The sequence below is a fragment of the Drosophila mauritiana genome, chromosome 3R, assembly GCF_004382145.1.
Source record: "Drosophila mauritiana strain mau12 chromosome 3R, ASM438214v1, whole genome shotgun sequence".
NCBI lineage: Eukaryota > Metazoa > Arthropoda > Insecta > Diptera > Drosophilidae > Drosophila > Drosophila mauritiana.
Window position 1 is genome coordinate 19,747,665 of NC_046670.1, and position 16,321 is coordinate 19,763,985.

The window sequence follows — 16,321 nt, forward strand, 5'->3', positions numbered from 1 at the left end:
TGGGAGATGATTCGATCGGGGATCACGGAGCGAGAACTGATAGCGAGATGTGCTGGTATCATTGATTGATTTTGTTGTCCTTATTTGCGGTAGAGCAGCGACCGACTGCGAGAGGAAGTAGCTAAATTTTCTTTTTTTACAAAGTATAAATAATGAAATCTATACATATGCCAAGTACGCGTAAATTAAACAAATATTTTGATGTATATACACACACAAACGATATATATATATATGCGCGTAGACTCGCTTTTCCACTACCTATTCGAAATGAAATGACAAAGATGACTTTGCTACCCACAGGAAACATGATAAAGTGTATAAAATATTTTCTATACCCAATGCAAAAAGACATACATACTGTCAATACTCGAGCAGCAAACAATGCAAAAGTTACCAAGCTGGGCAGAAAAACGAGATGTATTGGATACCCATATACAATAATTGAGAAGCTCAAGAGCGGATCCAATCGATATTACGCCCCGGGTGCATTAGAATAAATCTTTTTTGTTGCTTTTTCCATGCTCACGCTGATCCTCTCCCCGAATGGAAAACAAATGGAGAAAATCAAGGAAATGAATTTTTAAATTTCCAAATGGCCTTTAACTCATTTAACTGAATGCTTTGCAGTTTTTTATTCGGTTTTTTACTCGCAAGATCTGGTTTTGTTTGCATTTTATGCGGCAACTTTCATTTCGTTTGTAACGAGCTTATGCTGATGAGCGCTGGCTCAAAAAGTGATTTCAATTGTACGATATATGTTTCCAGCTATACCTACTATATTAATCTTACTATTTTATTTCTATCTATTTAATAATATCCATCTGTCTATGACATAACGTTAATTGGTTATTTAACTGCTGGAAGACATCGTTTAGTTGGTACGCCTTAAGTCAAACACTTTTCTATCTTTAATTGTATAGCCACTCTTATTGTATTATGTACAAGCGGACGAAACACATATTATAGATTTGCGGGAGAATTTATCACCAAATGGATATGCGGGAGTATATTATGTATTAAAACGAAAGTAAAAAAATGTATAAAAATACAAAATCAATAAAAATATTAATAAACAAGCAAAAAGTATTATGAAAATAAAATTCAATTAGTTTTTCATTTTGAAATGCAATTTCTAGCTATGAACAGTTCGTTACAAACTGTATACTACAGTTTTGTGTATGGCTGCAAAACTGCGAGGGCTTTATAACAGTGAACAGTGCGTAATACTATATGACAGTTGATCTAAAACCTACCATGAACAGTTCTTTTTAAACTGTTTCGAATGGCTTACAAAACTGTAAACGTATAACAGTGCCCATTAGCATGGCACAGTTCATCTAAATCTGTTTCAATTATAAGTTGTATTATGATTTGAAATAAAATTTGATAAAATAATAAAAAAACATGCTTACTGTCTTTTTGCTTTTATTGTTAAATAACTTATTTATTTCTGTTGCATCGTTGTTTTCCCTAGTATAAATGCGTGGCGGCTCTTATAAAGAAACTGGCTTACTCTAGAGCTCCTCTACTAAAAGTTTGGCTTGTAAAAACCTACGACTTTGTTCTAATCCTTGAAGATTAGCGCCCCTTTCTTTAGACATTAAAACGGCTAATTACGTAACCTTATTACTTTGTTCATGATTTTTGATTTATCCCCGAGTGAAATCCGTTTAAATTTCCTTCAAACTCGAAAGTTAATTCGCTGCTTAGCTTTCTAAGAACAGGAGCTAAACCTGAACCCTTTTGGCCCATTTAAAGCAACATTATTAAAAGTAATTGTAATTACCAAGGCACATGTTGCGCTGTGCGTGAGTGTGGTGTGTGGGAGAGCACACATACATATGCATATGGGCTGGGTGCCTTTGCATACATTTACCTAATTAAATAAAATAATGAAAACGCAAAAGTTGCAAAAGGCGCGAAAGTATGGCTGGTAAAGTTACATAAGAAGCTCCCATTTGGCCCACCGAAAATCTTGCACATACGCAACTGTTCACACACTTGCCTTGAAATTGGGAAATAAAATTACGCAGAAATATTTTCAAATATTTATTATGGGAGCCAGGAGCAATTGTGCGAGTGTGCGAGTGTTGGCTTGATAATTATCATTAGCCATGTGGCAGTCCTTACACCTTTTGCTCCACCACTTGTAAAAATAAAAAAATAAAAGGAAAAAATCAATAAAATTCCAAGTTATATTTTAAATTTTTAATACCCTTATGCCATTTTGAATATAATTTTAAATTTTGTTTTAATTCGATAACTTCCAAAAAATCTTTTTTAAGTAAAAACAGATTTCTCCAGTGTTCCTAAAAATTTTACCAAAGCAAATGTTTTGTTAAGCAAATATTTTCACTTTTCTTTGCGTCTTCGATTGAAATTTGTTGGCCATTAAGTTTGCTCATGTGGGCCGCGAGTGCTGCCAACAATTTGCATATGAAATTTAATTCTTGCTCGTTTCGCTGCGTGGTTTCAAATGTAATTAAAAGTTTTTTGTTTAAACTGCGAATATACACATGCACATATATGTATATGTAACTAAGTGTAATTCTCAAGAGCAATGTCGCTCTTGTCAACGCAGTTATTGTCGTTGTTCCCATTGTGTGTGCCACGCCCCCTTTGTAGAAAATACAAAAAAAATAAGTATAAACAACCGAAAAATGGGAGCACGAAAAATAAGTCGGTCAAATAAATTTTGCTGTCAAGCGGAAAGCAAAAGTGCATAAAATATGCACATTGCACTGCGAATGAGGCCTACAGTATTTTGCATTCACATATTTTTACTAAAATAATTACATGCACATGACCCGCCAGCGACACGAACAACAAGCCGAAAACAACAACAAAGTTATGACTAAAGACATGGCTTGACAAAGGACATGAGATAGGCGGTCGCAGGACGAGATGTCCTTTTTCAAACAAAACGACGGTGGGTAGCTCGATTTTGACATTCAGCTGGAAAATGCTATGCTTATTTTTACTTTGTAATATCTTCAACTCCACATTTAAGTAGTTAATTAATTTTAATTTATTATAAAATTTATGTAATATAAACATGACAAATCTTAGATGATCTTTTGCCTTTCTAATCCTGTTAAATCGAAAATAAAGCATTGAAATGGAAAGTATTACAATTCATAACGATTTCAATCACTATGTCAGGAAAGGGCATTCCATATGCAACCTTTTATAAGTCGCTCGATTCCGCTATCCTTTCTTTTGTGGTTTTTGGCAGTGCCAGGACACGCCACGTCGAATGCCAGAAGTCAAACTTCTCCAGCGCCTTTTGTTTGTCGCTTCTGCTGCCGGCAAGTGGCATCATTAGTCCGTAGCTGGTAGTCCGTAGTCCATGGTCCGTAACCCCTTACCCGTAGCCCGTAGCCCCAAACAGGACGTATCCAATGCCCCGTGGGCCTGGGACACGCGATGCACAGGACGCCGCATGGCAAACACACCGAAAATTCCGAAATGAAGCAATAAAAGGCCATAAAATGAAAGGCAATTGATATACAAAAGGGAAATTGTAGACAACACCGGTACACACAACACACACAGTGGCGATTGTGTTGTGTGTGGTGTGTTGTTTTGTGCCAGAGTGCCAAAAGTGAAATGCTTCTGGCCATTGAATTCGCCGCAGGGGAATCCCCCGGAAAACAGCGCATGCTCGACAGTTGGAATCACATTGATGGGTGGGTGGTTGGGTGCTTTCAACTGGGTGGTGCAACACTGGTGCAGTGTATCAGTGGGATGGTTGCAGCCGCAGCGAAATCGGCGACCGCGATTTGGCCGGTGGATGTGACCCAGTTTATAGTGCTGGGCACAAGTGGACTGCGGCCTGTCCACCACCCACTGCATTGTGGATGCAATCCCAACGCAGACACTCGCGTTTTGTTTTGTTTGCTCTGCGGATGTTTGATGTGAAATATTAATAAACTCCAACTGGTGGGGGAATGGAAAATGAGCGCGTGAATTCGATTTCCTGCCGTCTGGCCAAGTTGAGCAGATCGAAAGTGGCACGATCGAGCTGGGAAATGGCCAATAAGTAGCTTAGATACCATACGGTTTCCAAGCCATTTACATTTTTCACCCATTTAGGGTAGTCTTCAGAAGTAGTTTTTAAAAATTCAACACATAAACGGTCGAGTGAACACTGTGTGCTATCTGAAGTTCCCTGCTTGTTTCACTTGAGGTCAGGGATTTTTAAAAGTTGTTCTTTTTTGCGCATTTCTCCTTTTTTCATTGCTCGCACACAGAAATTCTCACATGCACTTTGGCTCACTTTCACCAGGTGAAAAAGTGGGAGTCTGGTAGCTCGGCTGCTTGGCCGTACACAAAATATGCAAACAATTTCCAATTAAAAATCAATTTTATGCTTCAACTGCGACTAAGTGCAAAATAGTTGTTGGTATATAGCCGTCGTTGAGTTGCACGCTCTCCTCTCCAGCGGGTTCATAAAATGCGCAAACATTAAGCCAAAGTTTTCAAACCGTGCTTCCTGGCCCCAACCAGCGCCACTTATTTCTGCCAGATATTACCATCTTTCAACCCTCTGTGGCTACTTTCAAGTTGCAGCCGCAAAAGTGCGCAAAAATCTATTGGGAAAATTAAGAAAAATACTTCAAATTGGTGCAGCTGTCAAAAGGCTTAACGCACGAAATTTGCCATAAAGTTTCAGCTAGTTATTGGGGAGGCAAATGGCTTCGAGGATGCTGCTGGATGAGGATGGGCATGAGGATGAGGCAGGATTGGTGCAAAGTGGCGGTCAGGGTTAAGAGTAACAGCAGCTGTTGGCGGAAGCCATCTGACGAACTTGACATGCTGCCAAAGTTGAAGCGGAAAACCAGCAAGTGACTGTCAATGTTTCCACAGAACCGCGCCAAGCGGCTCAGCTACACTGCGCGAAAATATTAATGACAAGTTAAGTAGTAAGTAGCAAGGTACTCCTTTGGAGCTTACTAACAGCATGTAAGTAAAAGCTACTTATCTTATTTAAGATGGAAAAATGCGAGCTCAAATTATGTATCTCATTTTTTTTCACTACTTTGGACCAGATCTTGATGGCTTCAAGGGTTTCCCCCGATTCCACTTGCCACATTACAGAACAGCTCGCCGCCAAGTTGTTTAATTGCTGAATTGATTGCCTATCCGGCAATTCAGAGCGAAAAGATACGCATGACAAAGGGGCAAAATACAAAAAAAAAAAAAAACAAATGGGAAAAGTGCAAGGGCCAAATAGCGCTTAGGAAATTTTCATAACAACTTTTTATGGTCGCCATTCTGTGGCTCGCTACAATTGTTGCCAATTTCCCGGGCGCAGCAGACGTGTGGCGTGCGTTTTGGGAGTTGAAGTACTGGGTTCTCCGCTGGCGTCCAGTTCGGCAACGAATGAAGAGCTCAAAGTTTTGCCAGTCAAACAGTCAGACCCGCCACATATCCAATTACGTTTATAGATATTACAAGAATTGCGCACAAAAAAAAAAAATTGAGAAAGAAACCAGGAGAATATACGCACAATGTAGCCATAAAAAAGTGTATATATACGTACGGACCTTAAGTAGAGATGGCCAAAACGAGGGGGCTGCACTGAGTGAGGTGGGAGCTAAAGTGTTGCTAAGTGCACGAGCAGCGAAACATTTGAACTTTCTGCTAGTTCAAATTGTCAGGGGTCTTAAAAAGTTGCGAGCGGCAAGTGCTTCTGATCATCTGGCGATTTAAGCGCGGTCAAAACTTAAAGTCAACCCTTAAACAACCGTTAAACAGACAGCAAGTATGCGTCTTAAATATTTAATGCAGCAAAAATCAATTGCTAATTTATGCATTCAGGCAGTTAACGACAAAGTTGAATGCTTCATGGTAATGGCCATAAATGGCAACATCCCCTACATTCCCATCCATCCATCCCCCCTTTATTGTCTCTCTGCCACCGACAGTCGTATACATTTTAAATTAGCTGCTCGTTTCCAGGAATCGCCCCCGGATTCGCACCCTCTCACATAAAGAAGGCAGCAATAATCAGCTCAACTTCAGCGGCAGCTCCTTCAAAGGAGTCATCGTCATCGTCGTGTTCATTCAATTGCGCATTGCCGCACGGAACTCTGGTCTCTGGTCTAGAGGAGTCCTTAAAAGTCTCTGGGCTCCGATGACGTTTTGTCGCCATTTGGCTGCCTACTAACCTGGCCAACAAAATGACACTTAAACAAATTGCTGCTGAAAAGGGGGAAAAATGGTGGATAAATATATAATTTGAAGCAAGCAATGATAACTGCTTGTATAAAGACAAAAAATGGAATTCCTTTTCTATTAATTCCGTCATATTACCTTCTCTCCATAGAGCTTCATGTTTAAGATTGGGTAATAATACTAATAATTTTAATTTAATTTTTATATTTATTAGTTTTGCCATAAAATTATTCAATTTAAAGCAGTGGGAATATAACTTCAGTTGCATAAGTTTATAGTTTCACTGCTCGTGCTTCCTAGTGTGTGGTGGCAACCCTATTGCCGTGCACCACATGACGTATACTCAACGCGAATTAGCCGTAGGTAAGTGCGCCTTTGGAGGTCCCTAAACACAAAGGGAGAGGAAAGCAAACATAGCTGGGAAACGAGACCAAAAACTAAATGCGCCGCTTGTTCTACAAAATTAAGTATTACATGTTAAGCACCATAATTTGTATATGCTGGCACATTAGAACCCACACAAAGCTAAACACACCCCTGGAAATATTGTATAATATAAAAAAAAAGATGTGGAAATGTGAAAAAAATGCCATGAGCCCCATTGCGTGTGCGTTTATTTTCAGTTGTACCTTCACCTGGCTAGTGGAAACCCAGTAAGTATGTCCCAGGAGCTGCTTGGTTGACTTTTCAGTTGGCCCTTTTATGAGCGACTAACTAATTAAGATAAGTGTGTCTGATTTTCATATTAATGGCATACAAACGAACCCATTGTGGCGCTCTTATCTTAAATGTTTGGGGCCAAGCTGAAGCGTCAAATGTTGGGTACTCCACTTCTCGGTACTACACTTCACTCCAGATCCCCGCCAGAAATCCCGGTGCGTTTTCCAGATTTTTCAAAAACCTTAACATGAAAAGGCCAACGGGGGGCAGGAAATATATATATATATGTGGAAGGGAAGATGAGGAGGCCACTGCAGCGGACGTGGATTACATGAGCATGTGTTTTTAAGCCTCGTTGGGCACAAAACAATTAATATTGTGGCCCGCCCACCGGCTCACCCACAGCTAAGCACAAATCAGCCTCCTGTGAAATGTGAAACACAAAAGCTCGAGCGGCCCTGCCAACAACAACAGCCACCGGAAACGGAAGCGCACAACTCTTTGCGCGAATTAATCACACAGCAACTACAACTACAAGTACAACTACTACGAGTACAACTACATGGTGCAAATACATGGAAGTACAAGAGCAACAACAGCTAGAAACCCAGTGAACAGGGGCAAAAATCATCAGAGGAACGACATGGACACGCATATAAAATGTGCCAAGTCGGCTACTCAGCTCATATTCCCTTGCACGAAGTGCAAATTAAGTGGTTCGGTGGATTGGAAACCCTACTTTAACTATATTAGAATTGATGCACAATTTAAGATATAATTGAATGCCACAGTGTTTGATGATCCCACTTTAAAAACCAATGAAGAGATTTAATTACAGATAAGCGACTTGTTATCTGCAGTTTAAAAACAATTTAAGACTAATTTAATGTGCGATTTTACTGGTACTTTACTCATGCAACTCTGCATTTCGCAAGGTTGTGAGTTTATAAATAAAATTGACATTAATAAGCAATTAAGAGGAAATTACATTTCTTCTTGTGGCCCCACAACCCCCTCCAAATAACCTTTAAGAATACTTTTCTCTCAAGAGCAAATCACTTTCTTAAGCGCTATATATACTATACAATGCTCACCCACGCAATCATGCCGCCTGTAATCCATTATCATTTCAATACCTAATCAAATCTGGCGCAGGCGATTCCCTCGAGAGGATCTTCACTGTGGCGCCCGCAGCTGGAGTGCGGTCACTAACTTGCCGGGGTCCGCCCACTCGAATGGCCACCGTCTTTGGGGCCACCCAGCAAACCACCCACTGAGCCACTGAACCACCCACTAAGCCACCCGACTAACCACCCACCCATTCGGCCACAAAACGGCAGTGCATGAAGCTAATTAAATATGCGTGCCTTGCCTCAATGCTCCCGTCCGCCGAGGGTATTGCGTGCCCAGCGGCTTGGAGCGCTGCCCCCTGACCTCTTGGAACAGCACCTTCCTTTAAGGACGACGCCCCACCTTTAATGTTCCCTCCGCCCAGGTTTATGGCCCCCACACACCCTCCCCCGTGCGTACGTATCCGCAAGCATTTCGGTGGCATATTTGCTAATCATTTTACGTGCTACTTCCCCGCCCCACGTACATATAGGGTTTATTGTTTTTTAAAACGTGGGCGTGGCCACTCGGCCGTGGAGTGAATTTAACGAGCGTCAGTCCTTTTGTAATGCAAATTAAATAAACATGATTTTTATATGATTTCGCCGTGCGAATACATTGTCCTTGAGCCGACCGCTTCCTTTCACTCACTGTTGTTTCGCTGTTCGTGCAACTGTGGCGGTGTCAATTTTATGGGCCGTCATTCATTTCGCATTTCGCCAAACTCTGAACTCTGAGCTCTGAACTGTGAACTCTGAGCTGTGGAACTGTGGAGCTGTGAGCAACGCCTTCGAGTGTAATTTAATTGAATAATTAAAATTTTTATTGCTGCCGTGTGTGTGCGAGTGTGTGTTTGTGTGTGTGCTTTGCATGTGTTGGGCGGCAGGGGCGGTCGGCGGAGAGGGGCGTGGCAGGATATGCAAAGCGTGTCATTTTAATTTACGACCATGACGTTCAGCACAGCCAGATAATAAACACGCTCGCAATTAAGTATACGCCGGGGTGTACTCCTGCACATCCAATGCCAAAACATCTCGGCACGCAAACGTCGATTTTCTGAGGTGGCAGGAATCTACAATTGGTCAACGGGAATGGGACAGGAAAACTGGTTCGGTTTTAAGGAAGTCCTGCCAATTTATAAACGGGTCTTCTGAAAATCACCATTTAAAATAATGAAAAATATTTATAATAATAAACTGCAAAAATCTTTTCACGCATGTATATATTTGAAATATAAATGTATGTGTACATTCCTGGTTTATAAAGAGTAAAAATATTCCAGTCAGGCCACAAAATGAGTGTAGACTGTGGAAATTCCTTCGTTTTCTTTCGAAGATAACCATTTTCGGGTAACCCAAAAGTCCAACTATTATTTTCCGGCTGACAAAACCAGGTTTGTGGTGTTGAAAATGGACCAGTTGACAAAATGTAAGTGTGTGCTTAGTTTTGTTGGCACTTCTATTTAGGCACCGAAATTCCAATAGCCTTTGTTGGCAGCTACCCACCCCCTCCCCCCTTCCAGTTTCAATAAACAACAATAAAACTGTGCATAAATACAATGCAAATATGAGCACGTTGCACAAGGATATTCGACCGACAGGCGTATCCGCTTTTGCACCCCCAAAAACTGGTATTTCAAATGCATATTTCGACTATTTTGTCGCTTTTTTTCCCATTCGCCTTTCGACCAACACAACGAAAATAAATATACGGGCTGGCAAAATATTACACAACATTTGAAAGAGTTTTTAAAAACTCGACTCAGCACGGCACAAAAATGCGAAACAGTTTTATTTATTTTATAACCCGCTCAGTGCTGGCATTTGCATCCCATGCTGCATGCTGCATGCTGCATATGTATCTGAATCTATCGGTATGTATCTGAATATGGATCTGCATCTGTGCCCGTTTGTGTCATTTGTTTGAGCCCTGCCACCAAAAATAAAGGAACACGGCAACAACAACAGCAACAAAATAATACAAAAAAAAACCAATAATAAATGGAAAGCGAAAATATAGTATTTAAAAAGCGATTTCGTGTTGTTTATACATTTGTGCGAGCTCAAAGCTATTGATTGGTTTGGCTCTGTCCTGCAAAAAGAGTGGATTTACATTTGTGGGGTGGGAATGAGATGGTAACAACCAGGTAATCGCGTTGGCCTCTAGTAAGTTACATCATTTTTGCATTTGCGAGCAGCCAGCGAGAGAAATGGAATCATGTAATTGTAATTGAAATGAAGTAAGCGTGAATTTCGCTTAAAAAAATACCCTGAAAGGTGACTGCCATGGCAGCCAGCCAGTCGGTGAGCAGCGATAAGAGCCCAGACTCTTTTGGGCAGCTGCGAAATGTTTGTTTCCTTTCAAATCAGTACACTTCCTTTTTTTTATTTTTTCCCTGGCCTTTCCTCCATCGGTTGGTCTGCAGCAGCAGCAAAAGGCAGGGAAAATAAATGAAAATCACTTGAAAATACTAACGAGCTGTTACGCTTGGCAAGAAAAATATAATCAGCAGCATCATGTCTGCAGGTGCACTTAAAAGGCGTTCACTTTTCCGCCCGCCACGCCCCATTGCTGGGCCAAGAAAACTAAGAAAAAACTCCAACCCAAACCGAACAATGGCCTAAAAAAAGGGGAGAGATCACTGTTGAAACAATTAAAACCAACCTTTTTGGTAAAAAGGTGAAGGCAAGTCCGAAAACACAATGGCAAATAGAAATGCTTGCTGCCTTTCGGCCAAAGCAATGGAATGAATCACAGCCATCAGCTTTTGTCCAGCACTTTGCCACCAAAGCGGTCCAACCACTTTTGGCCATCCACTCGAATCTGCGCCACTCCACTCGACTGAAGGAGTGCAGGTTTTTGCGAGCACCTGGTGAAGGCCACCAGCGGATCGTGGCAAGATCACCATGGAGCTGCACTGCGATGGAGGCGCGTGCCAGGTCGACTAATTCCTTGTCGTTTGTCAGGGAAAATGACTTTGAACTTTATTGTTTTTCCAAGTGTTCGGGATCCGGTTTTTCTCTGCTCATGATTTGGTTATTACAATTTCTATTTTTTTTCTTTCTCTGCCGCCTGGCTGTACAATTGGATTTGATCGCGTAACTTAATTCATAAATGCTATGGCAAAAGCGCGAGAGAAATGGCAACAGGTCAACAGCGAATGGCTAACACTCACTTTTGGCCAGCCGCCTTCTATCAACAGAGCTGGATGCTGAAAATTGTGCTGCTGCACATTGTGTAAGAGTTTTCCTCTCGCAGCAGCTCCGTCCTGGTCATATAAAAACGCTGTCCCGTCCTGACTTTGGCCACATTACCATCGCAGCAGTCGGCCAGCAGCCGCAGTCAAGGTCTTAGCCCAATCCCAGCCAGAGTTCGCTTCGAACACACCAGGCCCAATGGCGAACGTTAATTTGGTGAGTGTGGAATGTGGATGGCATTGCAAGGAGCGACTGGCTTCGGAGTCAAGGATATTAAAAATGCATTATGCTAAAATTCTGGAATACAAAGACATCGGCTATTGAGCACTTTTTTTCATATTGCGGCTGGTGATACTTATGGAATAGACAGAAAGAAGCTAAGAGAACCATGGAAAGGATACTCAAATCTGCAAATTTTGAAACAAAATGACTAGTTAAACAAACTAGTTAAAATATCTAGTAAAATAGTCATAACAAATTCACAAGTTATCTTTTGCTTAATGAAAGTTAGGTGTAGATATCTTTTAGTCGACTCCTTTCCAGTTTTAATATCCTTCGCTCCTGGCTCCACTGAAGTGTTTTGCATATTAAATCGTTGTGTATTATCGTCCGCAGCAGATGCCGCTGATTGCAGCAGCCACCACCATACTGACAATTGTCAGTGGGGCCACCGCCAGCACCGCATCCTCGACAGAGACGGCCAAGAACCACCCATCGTATCACAATATGGGGTCTTTGTTCGAGAATCGATGGCTGCCAATGGATCAGCCGATGCAGCATCATCCCAATCATCGGTATGGCTTGGCCAAAATCGCACGGGGAAATGCGGGTGAAAGGAGGGCCTTTAGCAGCGGCCATTCCTCAGGCTCCCGGCAAGGATTGGCCAACGTGCTCAACGGGCTAACAAATCTCTCGGGCCTGGGACACATTTCCAATGGGTACGGCTCGGTGGCGCCCACCCATACGGAGGCACTGGCCCTGGGCTCCACCAAACAGGAGATACCGATTTACGAGGAGCACAATGAAGATGCCGCCGCGGTGGCTGCCGTTGCAGCAGCTGGAGCCCATGATTTCGGCTCGGGAAATGGACAATCTGGCGGTGGATTGGAGAACAATCAAGAACATTCGCCGATTTACAATTATCCCGGTGACGCACATAATGGTGGATTTTTGCCAGCCTACGGTTCAGCTGGATCTGGTCCCGAGCAGGACTACGCACAGTGGTCATCATCGACGCCGGAGGAGCAGCAGCCGGAACAGCAGCAGGCAGCTCATCCCTATGCGTACGATAAAATTTCAATGGGGAATTTCCTGCCGCCGTACTCTGGATATGATGACCAGCAGGGGCAGCTTTACCACCAGCAGTTGCAACACCAACAGCAGCAGCAACAACAGCATCTGCAGCAGCTGCAGCAGCAACAGCAGCAACTGTACCACCAACAGCAGCAGCAGCAGCATCAGCAGGAGCAGGAACAGCACTCTTCGTATTTTGGCCATCATGAACCATCCATTTCTGGATCGGCTTCATCATCGGCTTCATCTGCCTCGAGCGGATCTGGTGCTGATGACTTTGAGGAGCATCCCGATGCTGGGCAGGAGCAGAGCTCCAACTACTTGTCGGAGGCAAGTGGTCATGGCCAGGGACACACCCATCACTCGCATCATGTGGATATCATTAACTATGTGCCGGTGAAGCATGTGAAGAAGCAGCACGTGCCGGTGGAGAAGGAGGTGAAGATACCCATCTCGCATGCGGTCATCATACCGGTTCGTAAGCCAGTGCCCATCCACATACCGATCACCAAGAACGTTCAGGTGCCGATAGAGAAGGAACTGAAGGTTCCGGTGGAGCGCCTGATCCCTGTGCCCGTGGAGAAACACATCCCAGTGCCGGTGGAGAAGCATGTGCCCTATCATGTGGTCAAATATGTGCCCATCAAGGTGCCCAAGCCGTTTCCCGTGAAGGTGCCCGTCTTCAAAACAGTGCTGCACAAGGTCAAGAGCTGGTGGTAGAATCTAGGATGTGCACATTTATAAATCCCCATCCTGCATTCCTGCACTCCTGCGCTTCGCATTTGCATCCAGAGCACGCGAATTTCGTTATAGTTATAAGCACATTACGCATACGCCACCGTCATCCCAGCCTTTTGTGTCACCAAACCAAAGCGAACAACATTATGCAGTTTTGCACATTTCGTATTCCATTTTTAATGTCGAGTTTTAAAATTCATTTAATCCCCGTGATGTACAACAATTTTGTGACTCATTTAACATTACAACAATTTGCATTAAAATACAAACACGAACGGGAACAGAAACAGAAACGGAAACCGAATGAAAATCGGGAAAATGGCAAGGCAGACTTTGCACATACACGTACTGCAAGGACGAGGTTTTTAGCAGCGATTTCACGGTGCATTTGTCATGGACATAACCCTTTTACCCCCATCCCTGGTGCCTTCACCTCCTCCTCATTTATTTAATTTCACTTTAAGCGCACACAATGAAATTTGTGTTTAATGAAATGAAATTCATCTTCACAAAAGGCTCGCGCGTTCTCCGCCGCTGTTCGCAGGCTGCCAAATGCCATTTCCAGACCATTACATCGCCAGTTCGGCCTGGAAAAGTGGGCGCTCAAGTTGGCCAAGAAGGGTATACCCCTCCCCCCCCTACCCATCCATTCGTTACCGGCTCTAATTAAATTAAGTGCACACCTTTGTTGTCCCGCTACGCGCCGGCATGCCGCCCGTGCTGGCCCGCTCGTTCCTGTGTCACCTGTGCAGCTCTCTGCTTTGATTTGCTGCTGCCGCCCGATTGAATTGGCCAAGGGACTGCTATCCTCTATTTTTTCCCAGCTCCCAGTTCCCAGCTCCCAGCTCCACTCGGTGAAAAGTATGCCACAGCATTGCTTTTAAATATGCACTGGACGGCGGAGCTGTTGCAGAAGGGCAAAGCTCGCTGGCGGAAAGAAAGAATAACATATCGTTGCCAGTAAATTGTCTTCTCCAGCAATCCTTTTGGCCCGCACGCACAGCCTCCTCCTCAAATATGCGATTGGCACTGCAAGAAAAAAAGTAATCTTTAAAAGTACACTTCAAGTAAATATATAAATAAAATAAAATTTTATTACTAAAAGTAGCCAACTATTAGTTTAGCAAATATTTATAACCATACTTTTATGCTAAATTTGTCTTTAAGTTTTGAAATTTTCTTTAAGTGTATCGTCCTTTGTCCTGCGTGTTGCGCGCCCTCGACTGTTTGTCGTTTTGGCGCGGATGCGGCTGCGGATGCTTGTGCGGATGCGGATGCGGCTGTGGTTCCTCGCCCCTCGCTTGTCAGTCACGCGTCCGTTTGTGACTCTTTGCGCGAACCTCCTCCTTTCGTTGCCGCCTGGCTGTCGTCCTTTTTCGTCCTGTCAGCTGCGACTTGCTACTCTTGCTCCATTTACTGTGTATTTTTGATGTCTAAATTGCATTTTATTATGTCGCTCGTTCGAGGGAAGGCATACGACCCAAATGGGCGAGAGAGGCGAAACTTCTTCGCTTGCCACATATGCTCGATGTTGGTTGCTTGGCTGCTTGGTTGCCGGCTTGGTGTTTGTTGGTGTTGCTGGCTCTGTTGTTGCGGTTGTAAATTTTATTTATCATTTAACATTTTTTACGCTCTTTATGCCCCTCCAGTCAGGCGGTTAGTCAGGAAGCAGCCCCGCCCAGCGACACACTTTAAGTGACTTTTCGAGTACTTTATTTTGCATACAAAATATTTGCCATGTCGCCATGTGCATGCGTGCGTATACGTAATATCGCTGCCAACTCAGTTGGCTGCGTGTATGTGTGTGTGTATGTATGTTATGGGGCTCCTCTGTACACTTTTTTACACACTTTTTATGTTAAATTAAACATTTAAAATGTTATTATGATTTTTATTACGCCGCTTTATTAGTCACATTTTTGCGATACCACAATATTGTTTTTAGCTGCACATAAAAGTGTGTACGATATTTAATTAACTATTCAGTTTTGGCCTCTCCTTGAATGCTTGCCAACGTATTATTAGTTTATGGAGAGTTTGCCTTGTGGTTCACATAAAACTAATTAATTTAAATTAGAACCAGAATGAGAATGAAATTCGCAAATGGCAGCATTAGAGGCAAATGTGTGAACACGAGAATATTCATTTGATTCAGTGGCGTTTGTGCTGATGACAGAAAATCACTGGTCGACAGATAACGAGTGAATCACACTAATTATTTGGCCTAACAACAGTATCAATTCGTGTATGCAGCTAGCTGCTGGGTTCAAATGTTTAATTAAATACCATTTGCACCACAAGCTATTCGTTGAATTTGGGCGATATCTTTGTTGGCCAGGTAAAAAGGTCGAAAAACGGCGCACAAAAACTTTGTTATATGCAATTGGGAATAGATGGCTCACAACCACACACACTCACTTCCGCGTGGCAGTAAACAAAACTGTTGGTTTTAATAACGGCCAAGTGCATGTGCATGTCGATGTGTCTGTGTGTGTGTGTGTTAGCCATGTGGCCAAAATGAAGAGGAAAGAGAGAGTAAGAGCGGTATTTTTTGGAGTCAGCTGCCACTATGTTTGCACTTTTATTAAAAAACTTTTGCATAATGAAAGTTTTGAGCTTGCTCTCCAAATTGTAGACGCAATATATAACTCACAAAAAAGTTTAGTTCGCCTCGGTTTAGCTATTTATATAAATATTTTTGCACAACTTTTGGCCAAAAATGATTTTTAAAGTGTTTATGATGCACAACTCCTAGGCATTGTCTAATTTTTCGCCCACCTCCCCCCCTTCGCAGACCTTTACCATAAACGGCATTCATTTCATTTGCGGAGTTTTTATTGATTGCCGCTGGGTTTTGGTACACATGAAATAAACTATTTTGAAATAATATCATTTTGTGTAAAACAATACGCTAAGCCATTAATTTAGAAATTCAATAACCATGTATCATATGTTTTTGAAGCGGTAAAATGATCATTTATATTTAATTTAGATATGCTGTCATATTTCACAGAAAACAGAAAACTCTTTCTCTGTGTTCGCCCACATCCGTAACTCCCCACTTTTACCATTTAGGTGGGGTGTGCGAATAGCAGTAACAACGGTGATGGCTATATAATGGGAATGCGAATTTTTATTGT

At 42.5% G+C, this 16,321-nt stretch overlaps 1 protein-coding gene across 2 annotated transcripts; it reads left to right on the forward strand.

Annotated features, from left to right (window-relative positions):
* Window positions 1-11,315: 11,315 nt before the first annotated feature.
* Window positions 11,316-14,250, forward strand: LOC117143690 (putative mediator of RNA polymerase II transcription subunit 12). 2 transcript variants are annotated; one of them, XM_033308478.1, is made up of 2 exons: window positions 11,316-11,366; window positions 11,766-14,250. In XM_033308478.1, exons 1-2 carry the CDS (start codon window positions 11,349-11,351, stop codon window positions 13,161-13,163), a joined length of 1,416 nt encoding a protein of 471 aa, XP_033164369.1. In that variant the 5' UTR covers window positions 11,316-11,348; the 3' UTR covers window positions 13,164-14,250. The 2 variants fall into 2 exon arrangements, with proteins under 2 accessions (XP_033164369.1, XP_033164368.1); XM_033308477.1 differs by having other exon boundaries at window positions 11,336-11,366; window positions 11,769-14,250.
* Window positions 14,251-16,321: the final 2,071 nt, after the last annotated feature.